Source organism: Gekko japonicus, unplaced genomic scaffold (genome assembly GCF_001447785.1).
Source record: "Gekko japonicus isolate JY-2015 unplaced genomic scaffold, Gekko_japonicus_V1.1 scaffold639, whole genome shotgun sequence".
Classification (NCBI taxonomy): domain Eukaryota; kingdom Metazoa; phylum Chordata; class Lepidosauria; order Squamata; family Gekkonidae; genus Gekko; species Gekko japonicus.
Window position 1 is genome coordinate 407245 of NW_015176471.1, and position 18608 is coordinate 425852.

At 47.4% G+C, this 18608-nt stretch overlaps 1 protein-coding gene across 1 annotated transcript in view; it reads left to right on the forward strand.

Moving 5' to 3' along the window:
- The window catches only part of IGDCC3 (immunoglobulin superfamily, DCC subclass, member 3), a 176516-nt gene that overhangs the window by 104878 nt on the left and 53030 nt on the right, over positions 1-18608 (forward strand). The window contains exons 5-6 of the mRNA XM_015427137.1: positions 15406-15550; positions 17579-17709. Coding sequence (XP_015282623.1) covers positions 15406-15550; positions 17579-17709 — 276 coding nt within the window. The remainder of the gene's footprint in view (positions 1-15405; positions 15551-17578; positions 17710-18608) is intronic.

An 18608-nucleotide genomic window follows, 5' to 3' on the forward strand; every position in this document is an offset into this window, starting at 1 on the left:
ATTAGGTGGGGTTGTTTGGTCGGGAGGATTCGCTCTCATACCCGAGACCACACTGGGATAAATATTCTAACCGGGGAGATTTTCCATGCGTGGAAGGACAAAAGACACAAAAGACATGGAGCCTTTTTAATATTTCCCGCCATTTTTTTTAATTTAAAAAAAACCAAACAGCCACCTTTTCTCTTCCTTCAGATAAAAGCATTACCTCGCGCCCCCCACCACAGATTCCTGACGTTCCTGGAGCATAAAGGGGCGGAGCTGCTGTTCACGCTTCCCTGCGCATAAAGGAAGGGCGCATTGAGACTCCGGTTCTGAGGCCAGGCGGTGGCGACTTCGGACAATAGCCTCATTAGTCACGGGGAACCGGTCTCCCGTCTGCTGGCGGAGGCGTGTTGAATAGCCAGCAGGGCCCAGTTCCACTGGAGCCTCTTAAGAGCAGGGAAAGTAATGTGTCTTGCTGAAAGAAAAGAAGCAGAAGGAAGATACAATCCCCACCCCACCCCACCCCTTGGGCGCCTAAACGCCCTCAACCCTGTGAAAAACCGTTAGGAATGTGAAAAGCCAGGGTTGTAGAAAGGAGAAGAGCACGTTTGCACTCCCTTTCGACAGTGTTCCCTCTGAGCTGAGTTAGTGTGAGCTAGCTCACAGTTTTTTAACCTCCGGCTCAAAGGTTTTTGTCTTTGCTCAGGAAGGAGGGCTCCAGAGCAGTGTTTCCCCTAAGCTGAGTAAGTGTGAGCCAGCTCACAGTTTTTTAGCCTCCGGCCCACACATTTTTGTCTTCGCTCAGGAAGGAGGGCTCCAGAGCAGTGTTCCCTCTAAGCTGAGTTAGTGTGAGCCAGCTCACAGTTTTTTAGCCTCCGGCTCACAGGTTTTTATCTTTGCTCAGGAAGGAGAGCTCCAGAGCAGTGTTCCCTCTAAGCTGAGTAAGTGTGAGCCAGCTCACAGTTTTTTAGCTTCCGGCCCACACGTTTTTGTCTTAGCTCAGGAAGGATGGCTCCAAAGCAAACTGATTTATGCAGCAGCCAAATTGCTCGCTCACAACTTTTATGCCAGTAGCTCACAAAGTAGAATTTTTGCTCACAAGACTCCACAGCTTAGAGGGAACATTGGTTTTGGTTGTCCACCCCCCCAGGTGGGGCCTGCAGGTTCCCCCCCCGAAATTACAACTGATCTCCAAGCTGATCTCCAAGAAACTGGCTGCTTTGGAGGGTGGACTCTGTGGGGCATTGTTGTACCCCGCTGAGATCCCTGGCTTCTCCAAACCCTGCTGTCCCAAGGCTCCATCCCCCTCCCCAAAGCGCCAGGAATTTTCCAACCTGGAGTTGGCAACTTTAACCCTTGGCATCCAGCTTGAGAAGGGAAAATGCGTTATTCTGTCCGGAGCGGTAGAAAACAGCAAGCGTCCAGTAGCCCCTGAAAGACCAAACAAATCCGTGGCAGGGGAGGAGCGTCATTCACGAAGGCACCTCCCCCTGCCACAAATCTGGTGAGTCAAGTTCAAGTCAGCCTTAAGATTGGCATAATTTGTTGATAACAGATTGTACAATTTAAGAGTCGATTAAGAGCACACCAATAAAAATACTATGTCTCTAGATTATACAATTTAAGGGCAAATGAAAAACACACCTATAAAAATACTAAGTCTCTAGGGTCCTTTGGCGCCGCTTTAAGACAGAGTGGAGAAACTCGGCCACCTTCTCAGTGATGTCAGAAGAGAAGTCATTCAGATGTCCGTGTGCCTGAAGTGCATCGGGGCGATCCATCGTGCGGCTCAAAGTTGGTTTGTCTTTAAGGTGCTACTGGATTCTTGCTCTTGTCTACTGGGGACCCAGAGTGGGAAGGAAAACCCAAATCGAGCTGCTCCCCGACCCCTCACAGAAAGGCCGAATGGAGTTGCTGTCGGGACTCTGCTTTTGCTTAAGGCTAGCCTCTTTGACAAAATCTCCATGGACCCGCAGGGTTATTGGTGCCCCAGTAGTAGAAGAGATTGGATTTATACCCCGCCCTTCACTACCCAAAGGAGCCTCAGAGCGGCTTACAAATTCCTTTCCCTTCCCCTCCCCACAACAGACAACCTGTGAGGTAGGTGGGGCTGAAAGAGCTCTTTCGAGGACTGCCCTTGAGAGAACAGCTCTGAGAGGACTTGTGACTGGCCCAAGGTCACACCAGCAGCTGCATGTGGGGGAGTGGGGAATCAAGCCCGGTTCTCCCAGATTAGAAGAAGAAGAGATTAGATTTATACCCCGCCCTTCACTACCCAAAGGAGTCTCCGAGCTGCTTACAAACTCCTTTTCCTTCCCCTCTCTACAACAGACACCCTGGCAGTGTTCCCTCTAAGCCGAGTTAGTGTGAGCTATCTCACGGTTTTTTAGCCCGCAGCTCACGCATTTTTGCCTTAGCTCAGGAAGGATGGGGCTCCAGAGCAAACTAATTTATGCAGTAGCCAAGTCGCTCGCTCACAACTTTAATTCCAGTAGCTCACAAAGTACAATTTTTGCTCACAAGACTCCACAGCTTAGAGGGAGCATTGCCTGTGAGGTTGGTGGAGCTGAGAGAGCTCTGATAGAAACTGATTTTTTTTCAAGAACAGCTCTTATCAGAACTACGGCTTGCCCAAGGTCATCCAGCAGGTGCAAGTGGAGGAGTGGGGAATCAAACCCGGTTCTCCCAGATTAAGAGTCCGCGCACTTAACCACTACACCAAACAGTACTTGGGGGGAAAGCTGGCCATTCTGTGGTTTGGCTATAGAAAGTCAAGCAAATATTTTCGGGTAGCCAGCCTCCAGGTGGGGCCTGGAGATCTCCAAGAAATCACAACAGTTCTCCAGACGGCCGAGATCAGTCCCCCTGGAGAAAATGTCAGCTTTGGAGGGGGGACTGTATGGCATGGTACCCTACTGAAGTCCTCCCCCTACCCGGGCATCTCCTCCCAAATCTCCAGGAATTTCCCAACCCAACTGGCAAGTACCGCCCTTCGCTTTCCATCCATGCCCACTGAAGTGCTGCTTGGAAGGCGTACCAACAAACCACAGGAACAATGTGTATGCGTTTGTGGTACCGTAGTGGAAGTTCGATTTCATTACATTATGGTTTGTCCTTTATATTCTGACCTAAGAAGCAGATTCCTATCTGGAATTTTAAGCAAATTTAAGCAAACTCTGCAACTTTCCTGACAATGAAAAGTTGGTTTCCCTCTTGTCGGCTATGGGGGTTACTCGCAAGGTAGCGCTTTTTGCGCTTGCAGCCAGAAAAGTTAGATCCAAGGCTGTTTCCAGTATTGTCTAACATTGAGCTACGAAACTGGTAGCGTAGCTTTTATGGTTTGAAAATTCTGACTGTTTTATTTGTCGGAATGTTATAGAGTCTTATTCTGAAGGCTTTGTTTTGAGAACAGTACTTTTGAACCCTAAATTTATATTGTGTATTTATATTTTATATTGAAACGGCCAAAGGCCATATACAATAAACTTACTTACTGTACTGTAACTGGCAAGTACCCCGGGAGGGTGCCAGCCAATGCGCCCCCTAAGCCAGTGATGGCGAACCTTTTAGAGACCGCAAGCCCAAACTGTGACCCCAAACCCACTTATTTATCGCAAAGTGCCAACGCAGCAATTTAACCTGAATACTGAGGTTTTACTTTAGAAAAAACAACTCATACATTAACTTAAGATGTTTTCATTTACTTAAAATTATTTGGCAGAGAATCCGACACTTCAATGATGGTCTGGGCCTGGCTGGGGCGATGGCACGCGTGCCCACAGAGAGGGCTCTGAGTGCCACCTCTGGCACCCGTGCCATAGGTTCGCCACCACTGCCCTAAGCTGTGGAGTCTTGTGAGCAAAAAGTCCATTTTGTGAGCTACTGGCATTAAAGTTGTGATCGAGCCATTTGGCTGTTGCATGAATCAGGTTGCTCTGGAGCCCTCCTTCCTGGGCTGAGACAAAAATGTGTGAGCCGGAGGCTAAAAAACTGTGAGCGAGCTCACACTAACTCAGCTTAGAGGGAATACTGGTGCCAGCTATGTCAGGAGCCTAACAGGGGCTGGAGATGGTTTCTGGTGCCCTTCCCTTCCGTGCAGGGGTTTGAACGAGCCTCGGTGTTCCTTTAATTGGCATGCCCCGTAAGGACTTTTGCCAAAAGGAACTGCTTCCCCCCCTCCCCAGCCAAATTCCAGCCATCTGGATGGATTCCACAGTGAGGAGTGATCTGCCTCTGATCTTGTAATGCCCCTAATTTAGTCCGATTGCAGTCACCGGTTCCCCGGGTGCCCCCCCACCAACCCTCCCCCCCCAGCAGGTTGCTTTCCTAGAGAACAAATGTCCAAAGAATTAGAATGGGGGGGGGGTATTTAGAGGGTTTCTCTTACTGCTCACATGCACTTTAAAAATATTTAAACGTATCCCTAAACACCATCCTGAGTCTACTAACTGAGTTGAATCTCAACCTCAAAACCATAATAAGTGAAATGGGTTCAAGGAGTCTCCAAGTGGTAGTTTTTGACCAGTGTTCCCTCTGAGCTGAGTTAGAGCAAGCCAGCTCACAGTTTTTTAGCCTCCAGCTCACAGATTTTTGTCTTAGCTCAGGAAGGAGGGCTCCAGAGTAGGCAAATCACCTGCTCACAACTTTAATGCCAGGAGCTCACCAAGTAGAATTTTTTGCTCACAAGGCTCCACAGCGGAGAGGGAGCGTTGTTTTTGACCATCTCTTTTGAAGACATTCTGGGGTTTTCACTTGCTCCGCTGGATCTCAGGAGAACTGCCACTAATTTCCATTGTAATGCCTACGCTGGAAAAACAATTCTTTGACAAGCTGAAAGGTACAACCCAAGGTCATCAGGTGGCAGAAACCCAGAAATTCTTTTTCTTTTACACTTTTGCTTTTTAACTTCATTTCTTGTCCCCTTTTCTTGTTCAAAGTTGAGACAGGTTACAGAGTTAGAAAACGATACTGGGGAAAGGTTGGTATAATACAAATGGCAAATAACGCAGTCGAACGGGATCACAAAATTAGACCACTATTAAATAGAAGTTGTATAGTGCATCCGATAAACAGTGCAATAAAAATTGCCTAATTTATTTTCCAGAGACATTAAAATTACATCCCTTTCCCCATTGTAAAAAGTGCCTTCCTGAACGTTTCCTCTTTTACTGCTACCCAATTCCATTTTACTACCACCCTGTTCCCTTTATAAAAAATGCTCTTCCAAACAATTCTGTTCCTACAAATTGGAGTGATAAAAGCGTGGGTGTCTTTCTGACTTTGTCAGGGAGATGGGAGCCCCAACAGAGGCAGTCTGGTGTGGGCATTTGTTGATCTTACCACTTTGCAGGGTGGCACCACCACAAAGGGTGTTTTGACTCTTGAAAGCTTATAATCCCCAAAATCTTACATGAGAACATCAGAAGAGCCCTGCTGGATCAGACCAGTGAAGGTCCATCTAGTCCAGCATCCTGTCTCACACAGTGGCCAACCAGTTCCTCTGGAGGGCCAACAACAGGGCATAGAGGCTGAGGCCTTCATGAGAATATCAGAAGAGCCCTGCTGGATCAGACCAGGGGTCCATCTAGTCCAGCATCCTGTCTCTCATGGTGGCCAACCAGTTCCTCTGGAGGGCCAACAACAGGGCATAGAGGTTGAGACCTTCATGAGAATATCAGAAGAGCCCTGCTGGATCAGACCAGTGGCCCATCTAGTCCAGTATCCTGTCTCTCATGGTGGCCAACCAGTTCCTCTGGAGGGCCAACAACAGGTCAGAGAGGCTGAGACCTTCCCCTGATAAGAAGAGCCCTACTGGATCAGACCAATGGCCCATCTAGTCCAGCATCCCGTCTCACACAGTGGCCAACCAGTTCCTCTCGAGGGCCAACAACTGGGCACAGAGGCAGAGGCCTTCCCCTGATGTTGCCTGCTGACTCTAACATTGAGAAGATCAGTGCCTCTGAATGTGGAGGTTCCCCTCAGTCACCATGGCTAGTTGCCATTGACTTATCCTCCATGAATCTATTTAATCCCCTTTTACTCTCTAAGAAAGTGCCACAGAACAATACAGCTACCCCCTGAAACTAGTTATCTGTATGTGTGTGAGGCATTCACACACTTTTTATTTACCCATGACGCTTCCCTCCTCATCAGAGAGTCATTCGGTGCGTTCAGATGGGGCATTTATGCCAGTATAGATGCCAGTTGGAATCGGTGTACTTACAGGTGATCACACGGCGAACATCTGCCTTCCGTCCCTAACCGTTGCAAGCAGCTGTAAACCGTTGTATTCTGCTACTAGGTCCCCAAGTGGTGGTATCCTGAGTGCACCGGTTCCAACTGCATTATCCCCATCTGATCGCTCTCCACCGGTGTCTAGCCACTTCCGTTCAGAAGCCCGAGGCTTCCACTTTTCGGCCGCCTTTTTTTTTTTTTTTAAGTCTCCTCGATGTGCACTTGGGCGAAGCTTCGCCCCGGTGTTTGTAAAACAAACCAAAAAAAGGGCCTAGTGTAAGGCTTTAGACGAGTCTGGGACCTCATGGAGGCCCCGGAGCGAACTACCGCGCGGCCGCCGGATCAAACGTCCCGCTGACATCCCGTGGTTTGGGGGGAGGTGGCGATCATACGTCAATCCCACGGCACGGCAAAGAAGCGGCGCGGTGGGGGTTGGTTTTTTTTTTTTTTTACCGAAGTGTGCACATGCGCCGTTGGGTGCTTATGCACATCGCGTGGAGACTTGGGGGGAAAAAAACCTTTTCGCGACGGGACATGGGCGGGCACCGGATTCCACGAGCTACCACCGGAAACGTGATCAGACGCCCGCCCTTGCCCTGCGGTTTCCGGAAACTAGTACCTCGGAAGTACTAGTTTTTTACGGTGCATCTTCGGCGGGAAGCCTCGGGTTAGCCACGGGAGCTCTACGCTTCCCAGATGTTGCGGTTTGATCGCGCCCGGAAAATCCACCTATATTCCGTCTCTGTAGCGTGGCTAATGCTCCGTGTGACCGCAGCCATTATAAGGAAGACTGCCTATGCGCATGCACAAACGCCGACGCGCTCTCCTAAGTGCCTAAAGTGTGGACGGGCATATCGCGATGTGCTGCGCAGTCAGGAGATAAGTGCGATCACATTTCTTCCGGATCAAACTGCTCCGGTTGGATATGCCCCGTTTATGCCGGCTAAAATGCCCCATTGTGTGGATGCTTCCTGTAAATGTGGACACCAGAGTGGCGTGACAGCCTCCGTGTGGCAGCAAACGCAGACTGGGGCGCAAAGCGTACTTCGTATCTGCAGGGGAATATGTTGCCCTCCCGTCTCAATCTCCTCGGCTTGCCATTGAGCCTGATGTTTGCGCCTTAATGATTCCAACAGGCCTCGGCTTTGCTCTGCCATATCGTGTTAATGTTCCTCTTTTCCCGCACCGAATCTAGGTCATGCTGCCCCTTATCGCTAATGCCCTGCTGAAGGAAAACGGATTGCCCACTAATGGCTCCCGTTTACTTTCCCATGGAGTCAAGAAAATTTTATTCAGTACCTGTTTTCGTCTGTGTTCCATCAGATCTTCTGCCTCTGCCGTCAGGCTAGCAAGCTGGATCTGGCCACGTTATTATGGAGAAGGCTATCAGCCAGTTTGGTGTAGTGGTTAAGAGCGTGGACTCTGATCTGGGAGAACCGGGTTTGATTCCCCACTCCTCCACATGCAGCTGCTGGTGTGACCTTGGGCCAGTCACACATTCTCTCGGGGCTGTTCTCTCAAGGGTAGTTCTCAAGAGAACTCTCTCAGCCCTACCTACCTCACAGGGTGTCTGTTGCGTGGAGGGGGAGGGAAAGGGATTGTAAGCCACTCTGAGTGAAGGGCAGGGTATAAATACAGTCTTTCTCTTCTTCCTCTCTAAATGGGTGTAGAAGCATAAGAACATGAGAAGAGCCCTGCTGGATCCGACCAGTGGTCCATCTAGTCCAGCATTCTGGCTCCTCACAGTGTCCAAGCAGCTCCTCTGGAGGGCCAACTACAGGGCGTGAAGGCCATGGCCTTCCCTGGCCTCCAGGCTCTGGGATTCAGAGGATTAGTGTCTCTGAATGTGGAGGTTCCCCTCAGTCACTGTGGCCAGTAGCCATTGATAGACTTAGGTCCTGGTCACACATGCCAGAAAACGTGTGTTGGGGGGGAGCGAGGCTCAAGTGGTTAAGACGCTGAACTTCAGGCTGTGGAAGGTCAGTAGTTCAGCAGTTCGAGACCCGAGTGTGCCACATGACGGAGTGAGCTCCCGTCTCTTGTTCCAGCTCCTGCCAACCTAGCAGTTCGAAAGCAAGAAATTGCAGGTAGATAAATAGGTACCACTTCGGAGGGAAGGTCACAGTGTTCCGTGCGCCTTGGTGTTTAGTCGTGCCGGCCACATGACCATGGAAACGTCTTCAGACAGCACTGGCTCTTCGGCTTTGAAACGGAGATGAGCACCGCAACCCTAGAGTCGGACTCGACTGGCTTTCGAGGAAGGGAACCTTTACCTTTACCTTTTTAATTTGACCTCCCGCTGCGTGATCTGACACAACGGCGGATGAAGTGGATTTTTCCTTGCAGCTTGCTTCCAGCGTACTTCCTCAAGGAATAAGTGACGCATTTGGAACGCGCTGGGGTGATCACACTGGCAACTCCATCCTCCCCTTCCCCATTTAATTCTCACGACGACCCTGAGAAGTAGGTTAAGCAGAGACTGGCCCAAGGTCACCCAGTAAGCTTCCACAGCAGAGCGGGAATTCGAACCTGGCTCTCTCAGATCCTATCCTGACACTCTAGCCACACTGGCTGTTGCTGAAGAGGCGTGTTTTGCCCCAGACTTGTTTCCTGGAGAGCCACTTAGAACTGCCATCTTTGGAGGAGGAGGAGGATGAGATTGGATTCATACCCCGCCCTTCACTACCCAAAGGTGTCTCAGAGCGGCTCACAAACTCCTTTCCCTTCCCCTCCCCACAACAGACACCCTGTGAGGTAGGTGGGGCTGAAAAAGCTCTTGACAGAAACTGCTCTTTTTCAAGGACAGCTGTGCCAGAGCTATGGCTTGCCCAAGGTCATCCAGCAGGTGCAGGTGGAGGAATGGGGAATCAAACCCGGTTCTCCCAGATTAGAGTCAGCGCACTTCACCACTACACTCTGAGGTGTGGCCTGACCATAGCAGAGTAGAGCGGAACTACCACCTCCCGTGGACACAATGCTTCTGTTAATGCCTCCTAAGATTGGATTTGCTTGCTTTCTTCACAGTCACATCGCACTGCAGGCTCATGTTTAGCATGTTTAGTTTAGTTTTTCTTTCTCTCTTCTGGGCGTGGAGCAGGGGTCACTGGGGGCAGGGGGGTGGATTTCCTGCATTGTGCAGGGGGTTGGACTAGATGACCCTGGAGTTCCCTTCCAACTGTATGATTCTGTGATATACTGACAGTGAATTCCACAGTCACACATTGAGTGAAGAAGTATTTTCTTTTGTCTGTCCTGTGCCTATTTCCTCAACACCTTCATTGGGTGCCCCCAAGTTCTTGTATCGGGGGAAAGAGGGACAAAGTTCCGTCTGTCCTTGGAACAACAGCTTGAAAATGGGAGTTGGGGTCCTGCCCCCCAACCCAGAAAGAACACTTACTCAAAAGCTGCCCTATGGAATTAAGCTTCACGATACAGCTGAGTTCAGGGAGATAACGTCCGGCTCCCCCTACGATGATAACAGCTTGACAATAACGATGGATCATCACAATAAGCCGTAATAAAATAACCGCATTTCTGTTGGCCTTCTGCACCGGTTGGTTAGTGTCCCGGGGCACTTTTCTTGATGCAATATAACGCAATTAGCGCCGGAGGCACTTGCGTGATTTAATAAATTGCTCTCAAATTATGGCGAAATCCGGTCTGAACTGGATTTTGTTTGTGAAAGATGGGGGGAGGGGGGTGAGATGATCCCTCGAAAGCACACAACCGGCGTGTCGTGCTTCCCGAACCCTTTTTTGTTTAGCCCGGGGAGGCTTATGACAGAGGGGGCGTGAGAGACGCATGTTTAATGCGGAGCATGTTTAATGTATGAAAGGGAATCGGGGGTCTTCCATCTGTCGGTGGGGCCCAATGGGAGCCCGCGGATGAGTGATGGATCCTTCCTGACAGGTTTGCAGACCCTCCCCCTCAACGAGAGGAGCCTGTGTTATCGATGGTCTACGTGGAAGAAAGGAGGCTGGCGTTAGGCACGCACATGTATGCTTGTGTGAATCTCTCCGGCGAGAAAGAATGTTTTTAGGGAGAGAGGATTTACAGCACAAAGATTTGGGCTGAGGGGCAGCTGAGAGTGTCGATGGTTTGCTGGTGGGCCGATTGAAAACAAGGCCGCCAGGATCATAACGCCCCTGTATAAATCGATGCTGCGGAATACTGTGTGCCGTTCTGGTCACCACCAATGTTCCCTCTAGGCTGTGGAGTCTTGTGAGCAAAAATTCTGCTTTGTGAGTTACTGGCTTTAAAGTTGTGAGCCAGCGATTTGGCTGCTGCATAAATCGGTTTGCTCTGGAGCCATCCCTTCCTGAGCGAAGGCAAAAGTCTGTGAGCTGGAGGCTACAAGATTGTGAGCTAGCTCACACTAACTCAGCTTAGAGGGAACACGGGTCCCCACACCTCAAGAAAGATATCCTAACACTGGTTAAAAAGGGGGGGGGCAAATAAAATGAATTATCAGTCCAGAGGGGGGCATAACCCACATACCATCATTGCTACCTTATGCACTTAAAGCATTTTAAAAACTTCTTTTCCATCACGTTTCTTTGTTCTGAAACGTTGCTTTTTTCTGATCTGGAAGTTCTGCAGACTTCAGTGTTGTAATACTGTCTTTCTATGGTGAAGGCTTTTGTAAATGCTGTTCTATTTGTTTGTGTTTTCCCCTTATGATTAAATGTTTGTCTAAATGTTGAAGGGATCTTTATAGCATACAGATAGAGTGCCTACTGTAACACATGTTGCAGCAAACCTTTATTGGAGATGATATGAAGGTAATGTTTGTGGAACACGAGCTTGCTGATTTTCCCTTTGCAACTAAATAATGCATAGCTTTTCTCCAGAGGTATATTTTCCTCCAACTGGTGTTCACCACCCGCCTGCGTACCAGTACCGTCAGACTTGATGCTTTCAGGGGGTATTGGTGCTGGAAGGCTCATTTCATTGCTCTACCCTGTTTGGGGAATATTTTTGTCATTCTTTTTGAATGCAACCTTCCTATGAAGAAAAGTTAAAACGCTTGGGGCTCTTTAGCTTGGAGAAACGACGCCCGAGAGGTGACATGATCGAGGTTTACAAAATTATGCACGGGATAGTGAAGGCCGAGAAAGAAGGACTTTTCTCCCTCTCTCACAATACAGGAACTCGTGGGCACTCAATGGAATTAATGAGCAGTAGGCTTAGAACAGAAAAAAGGAAGGACTTCTTCACCCAAAGTGAGCTTCACTGCCATAGGAAGTGGTGGCAGCTACAAGCAGAGACAGCTTCGAGGGTAAACATATGGAGCAGCAGGGCTCTTTTTGTAGAAAAAGCCCAGCAGGAACTCATAAGCATAATAGGCCACACCCAACAACAGGAACTCATTAGCATATTGGGCCACACCCCTGCCAGCACAGCTCATTCGCACATTAGGCCGCACCCACATGTCACCAGAAGTGTGGTTATCCAGCCACGCCCACCTTTTGCTTCTTATTCTGTTTACCTTGTCTGTTGTCAAAACCCAGGAGCTTTTTTTGGAGCAGGGACTCCTTTGCATGTTAGGCCACACACCCCTAATTGTAGCCAATCCTAATGAGTTTCTGCTGTTGGGTGTGGCCTGTTATGCGAATGAGTTCCTGCTGGGCGTGGCCAACTTGGGAGCCAGCCAGAACTCCGTTCCTGTGCGTTCCTGCCCAAAAATAGCCCTGGATGGGAGTCCACTAGGAAGCCCAGGACTGCTACACAGAGGCAGGCGATGGCGAACCACCTCTGAACATCTCTTGCCTTGAAAGCCCTACGGGGTCACCGTAAGCCGGCCGCAACTTGAAGGCACTTTCCACCGTAGGCTTGGTGAGGTGTCTTCACGTTTCATTGGTATGGTCTGCGGGGGATATTTTTGGCCGGATGTCTCAGCTGAGCGAAGCCCTCGCCTTCGAAGCACAAAACGCATCCACCATCGAAGTTTTTTAATATATATTTTATTAATTTTAAACTTTTTAAAATACAATAAACAATAAATCTTGAAACGACAAAACAGTAAAATACAGAAACGTTAATTTTCAAGTTTTAACGTATCTGAAACAAAGATTGAGTGAAGTCTGTTATATACTTAAGACGACTTCTGGTATTTCTTTTTGCAATTGTAAAAAGCCCAATATTGGCGACCAAACAGAATACCGCATTTTATAGTTTTCATAAGACTTATTAAGAATCTCACGCCCCTCCTGTTTCAGAAGGTAGGTCAGAGAGCCCACACCCCTTGCAAGCTAAAGTCAAAGATTTGGTTTGACAAAGATTGCCTGGAGGCAAAAAGAGTACTTATTCGAGCTTATGCTAATTACATTGGTCTTTATGCCACGAGAGAGTTAAGTGCCTACCTAGCCCTACTAGAAAAAAAACGATCTTATAAAAATTTAATTAAAAGAAAGAAGAAAGATTATGCTAGGGAAGCATGGAAGGCTCTAATCCAAGCTGCCAAGGAAAAGAACTCCGCTTTGTTTTGGAAGATGGTCTCCAATCAAAAGCGAAATAGTACCTTAACGAGGGAATCTTATATTCCCCCTGAAACCTGGATCTTTCATTTCCAGAACTTGTACCATGATAATCATACCCCCTCCTTTATGTCCACAGTTTTCAGTGACCTGCCTAGCTGGCCCTCAGTCTCCCCAGCAGAGATCTCAGCACTGATAGGCCAACTTAAAAGAGGAAAGGCCCCCGGCCTTGATGGAATCCCTCCTGAGTTTCTGAAGGAAAATATGAATTGGTGGGCACCCTTCCTAGCACACCTTTTTACCTATATCGATAGAACAGGGAGGGTGCCAAGCGAATGGGGGGAGTCGGTGGTTGTTCCTATCTATAAAAAAGGTAATCAAAAAGATCCTGCAAATTACAGGCCTATTAGCTTACTAAGTGTCATTAGCAAATTGTATGCCAAACATCTTCTGGAAAAATTTACACATTGGATGGAGAAAGAGGATATATTGAACCAGGAGCAAGCTGGGTTTAGGCAGGGTAGGTCGACAATGGACCACTGCCTTCTTCTTCGGCATCTCATTGACAAATACTCTGGCAAGGGCCCCTCGTCACTTTACGCTGCGTTTATTGATCTTAAAGCGGCCTTCGACTCCATTTCTAGATCTATATTATGGAGAAAACTTGAAGCCTCTACAATAGACAGGAGACTTTTAGTGCTCATTCGTGCCCTTCATGAACAAACATCTTTGAGGGTTAGATATACCAGGTTGGGGCATTTGACTGATAAAATTCCCACTTTAAAGGGAGTTAGGCAGGGATGTATGTTAGCGCCTGCGCTTTTTAACTTTTACCTCAACGATGTTGTTGGATGTCTAAATGATGTAGATTTTCACCCTCCTAAACTGGCTCAGCGCTCCATCACTATACTTTTATATGCCGATGATGCTGTTATTCTTTCTAGAACCCCAATTGGATTGAGAAGGGCACTTAAGAAGTTTGCTAGCTACTGCAGTGATCAGGAGCTGGATATTAACTATGCGAAGACAAAGGTGATGGCCTTTGGCAGGAGACCCAAATTAAGAAAGTGGAGTGTAAACGGCCAGAATCTTGAACAGGTAGCTAGCTTTCGCTACCTAGGCATGATCATCCAAGCCTCTGGATCTAAGACTGCCCATAGCCAGGCAGCAGCATGCTCGGGTGAAAAATCCTCTCACGGTATACTTAAGTTTTTCAGATCCCAAGGGGGATACTTTGTACCAGCAGCTATAAAACTTTTTAAGGCTAAAACACTTGCCCAGATGCTTTATGGTACGCTGCTTGGAGCGCCTTCCTCTAGCTATGCCCCCTTGGAGCTAGTTCAATCGAAGTTTTTAAGAGCAGTGCTTCAAGTTCCTAGATGCGTATCTAATGCAATGGTAAGGCTAGAGACGGGCATGCTGAAGGTCGAAGCCATGATTGCCTTACACTCCATCTTCTATTGGTTGAAGATAAATTTAAATCCGTGTGGACTAGTGCCTCTGATTCTGACTGATTCCTTTGAATCTGAATGGCTGGTCGCTGTTAAGCGAAAAATTTCACTCTTGGGGTATTCTCCTCAAGCGCTTTTGAAAATGGGTGGTGACCGAGCTAAGTTAGAAATTAAGCAGAGGATCAAGGACACCGAACGCCAACTAGATCTACAGGTGTCTCCAACTTTTATAGCGCCAACTAGTAATAAATACATTGTTGCACAGGCCCCATATTTAGCTGTTCTGGAGTCCCGTAAACTCAGAAGGGCTTACACTTTGGCTAGATGCTCTGCCTTACCTTCTGCAGTTCTTGAGGGCAAATTTAAAAAATTACCCCGAACAGAGAGGTTATGTATGTGCGCGTTGGGGGAGATCGAATCTCAGGAGCATGTATTCTTAAGGTGCCCATTATTTGAAGAGGCACGCACAAAACTCATTGAGCCTTTTTTGGCAGGCACGTCTGATCAGGATAAGATGGAAAACTTGTTTTTTAACCTTGAACATACAGCGCTCCATCAGATTGCAAAATTTTGCTCCTTGGTTATAAAAGCTCATCAGTGCCCTGGTTGTCACTTCGGTTAGGACTGTTTGATTTTAACTTTTACTCTTTCCAAGTCATCTTAGTTCCTTTCCTTTTATCGTGTTTTATTGTAATCTTAAGTCTGGTTTTAGCGACCAAAATGATTGTATAATGTTATTTTTTAGTACCTTGTTGCACTTTGGAAATTTTACTATTAGGCCATTGTAGTTTATTTGTATTTCTATGGTTTTATTTTGCTGGCTGGGTGCCGTAACAATAAAATTCATTCATTAGTTTTCATAAGATACATTATTTATAGACCAAGTAATTTTGTCCATTAAATATAGTTGCCATATATTTTTAAACCAATTACTCATAGAAAATTTATTTTCTGCTTTCCAGTGTTGCGCTGTAACAAGTTTCGCAGCATGTAATAATAATGCTATTCTAATATTATTTAACGGAGATATCTGTAAATTTCTTCTAACATTTAGTAAAATTACTTCAGGTTCAAAAGGTAAAGTTACTTGCGTAATATGTTTTTTTTCTAACACATTTTCCCAAAACCATTTTAATTTAGAACAATACATCCAACAGTGTAAATATGTACCTCTAACGTCACAATTCCTCCAACATGTAGGTTTTACATTTTTCACCATCGAAGTTTTCATTTCTCCTTTTCCCCTCCCCGTCTTCCTGCAGCGATGTCCGACTTCCACGTCCATCCCCAGAGCATAGTGGTGGAAGAAGGAGGCGTCGCTAGATTCCAGTGCCAGATCCGAGGTTTGCCAGAGCCCGTGATCTTGTGGAAGAAGAATAAGCTCCCCATCGATACAGACAATGACAGGTAAGGGGGCCAGTTAGCTGTAACTGGGGTCTCAGGTGCTCTGAAGTAGCTTTTGAACTTTGGAAAACACCCTTCCTTATCGAATTGTCTTGTGCGCTCCACGCATGTTGCAGAGAACATAAGAACATTAGAGATGCCAATGTTGGATCAGGCCAAAGGCCCATCCAGTCCAACACTCTATATCCCACAGTGGCCAGAAATACCAGTGCCATCAGGAGGTCCACCAGTGGGGCCAGGACATTAGAAGCCCTCCCACTGTTGCCCCCCCCAAGCACCAAGAAGACAGAGCATCACTTGCCCCAGAGTCCCTATCTATACCTTGTGGCTAATAGCCACTGATGGACCTCTGTTCCATATGCTTTGGGGGAATGTTCTAGGGTGCTTGTATAGCAAGGGTCCCCTCCCTTTATGAGCCTGTGGGCACCCTTTGGAATTCTGACACGGGGCGGTGGGCACAGTCACAAAATGGCTGCCACGAGGGGCGGAGCCAGTCACAAAATGGCTGCCGCAGGAGGCGGAGCCAATCACAAAATGTCAGGGAGTGAGGTTATACAGAACTGTAATAGAACCTCTACATACAAATACAGTTGCTACGTATGATATACTTGCCAGTAAGATATACATTTATTGATGTGGTTCTACATATTTACTGTATCTTATTGATCTAATGAAGTCTTTTAGGACGCAATGAGGGACGGAATACATCTGGGACCTCGTGATCTATTTACACAGATCTTGAGAGTTTCACTGGACATTTTTCTCTCTCCTTTGTCCTATCTATTGTTTGTGCCGTTTCGACAGAGATTGTTCTTGTTTTTCATTGTAGAGTGTTTTGTACTAAGATATATAAATGTACACAAGTAGGAGTTGAACTTAACAACTATCTTTGTATGTATGTATACTGTTGACTGTTGATTGTTGTTGGTTCCTGGTGTATGTAATAGCACCTCTTCAGCATTTCAGACAGAAGCCCTGTTTTAACAGGGCGCTTTTTAATCTTCACAGCCAATCAGAAGCCCCGCTAGGCAAAAGCCCCGCCTAGCCCCGCCCACTTTCTAAATGCACTTGGCGGGCACCAGGAGAGTTGTCCATGGGCATCATGGCACCCATGATCGCCACGTTGGTGACCCCCGATGGATCGCATTGGTCAGCTTCTCGGTCCTTGACATTGCGCCGCATAGACCGAGAACATGATCCTGGAACATGTCCTGTGCGTTCCCTTATGGCTGTGCATTTCAGGGGAAGACACTGGTGGGGGGGCTGTCATTCCCTGGGGCGCAGATTTGAAAACCACCGCTCCGGAAGATTTATTTATTTATTAAACTTTTATCCTGCCCTGCCCGGCAGGTGCATGGAGATTGACCCTGCATGCATGGCGCTTCACACGCACACCCCTCCGTAGCCCCAAGCCATCACAAAAGCAAATGAACTGGCAAGTGAAAGGAGCCATCCTATGACAAACCAGGGCATTTTCTGGGTCCGGATATGCTCACACAGTGCGCACTAGAGCATGAGGAAGAACGTGCGTCACAAACCCAGGTTGTGTCAATCACCGGTGTTGAGCGGATTTGTGCCGCTGAGTTGTGCTTCACTGCCCCGAGGAGTCTCAGTGCGGCTTACAAACTCCTTTCCCTTCCCCTCCCCACAACAGACACCCTGTCAGGTAGGTGGGGCTGAGAGAACTCTTTCGAGGACTGCCCTTGAAAGAACAGCTCTGAGAGGACTTGTGACTGACTGCAGGTCATTCAGCAGCTGCACGTGGAGGCGTGGGGAATCAAACCCGGATCTCCCAGATTAGAATCCGTGCTCCTAACCACCACACCAAACTGGAGAGACCCAGAGTTGTGTCTTCTGTTTTTTTTGGACCCGTAGGTAATGATGGTTGCCCCATCCTTGTTTGTTGTTGTTTGGTTATTTGTTCTTTTATTTCTCATTGGTCCGTCCACCCACCCCCCAGTTTACATGTGTCTTCCCAGCAATGCCCCGGAAACATGGTCTCCTTACAAGGTTCCATTCTGTCTCCCGTAGGTACACGCTTCTCCCCAAAGGGGTTTTGCAGATAACCGGCCTGCGAGCAGAGGACGCTGGGATTTTCCGCTGTGTGGCTACCAACATTGCCAGCGTGAAGTTCAGCCGGGAAGCCCGGCTCACGGTTTCAGGTGGGTGACAGAGGTTCTTGTTGTTTCCCCCCGACCCTCGGGAGAGTATTTATGTCCAAGGGTTCTTGGTCAGTGGAAGGACTTCATTCCCTGTCCGGATCGTCCTTTGATCGCACCTGAGTGCAACAGTGAACTGGCAGCCGTTTCTCAAACTCTGCGCTAGAAAAGATTTCTTCCTACATAAGGATTGTATAGTGTTTCCCCACCATCACACTTTCTTTCTTTCTTTAAATCCCCGGAGGGATATTTTTTTATTTTGCAAATACTACAAAAACTACAAAGAAATATTAGGGAAGGGACTACAACTAAGGATAAAGGAAAGCAAACCACACTAAGCTAAAACCCCAAGAGGAGGAGATCTTTTCACTGTTAGTAAAAATGTTAGTACAATTAGTTTTAATATCGCAATATACTTGTAGAGTTCTTGCTTAAAACAATTCGTTATTTATATGTTATTTTGTTAGTTGTTATGAGAGAAGTCTCTGATCATCTTCTTATTCATCGCTTCAAAAGGCCATTTTCCAAGACTTTACTTCGGCTTTCTGTCTCTAAAATCGTATACCACTCTGGCAGGTCCAGCACCACCACACTTTCTGTATAGTGTTAGAGTCGGTATTATGTGTACACTCCTTGCTAAATATAAGAGAGAACAAGATCGGTATTGCGCACCCAGAAAAGCTGAATTCTGCCACCTGTATCAATGAAGAACAGTTTACATATGTTTCCATTAGTTTGCCTCTTGCATTTTGCTTATAGTTTGAGAAATTTATCCTATCAAAGGAGACGGACAGTGATTCTCTGCATAACTTGCCGCAGGAGGTCGGACAAGAACCAGCGGGTTGAAATTAATTCAGAAGAGTTTTCAGCTAAACATTAGGAAGAACTTCCTAGCAGTCAGA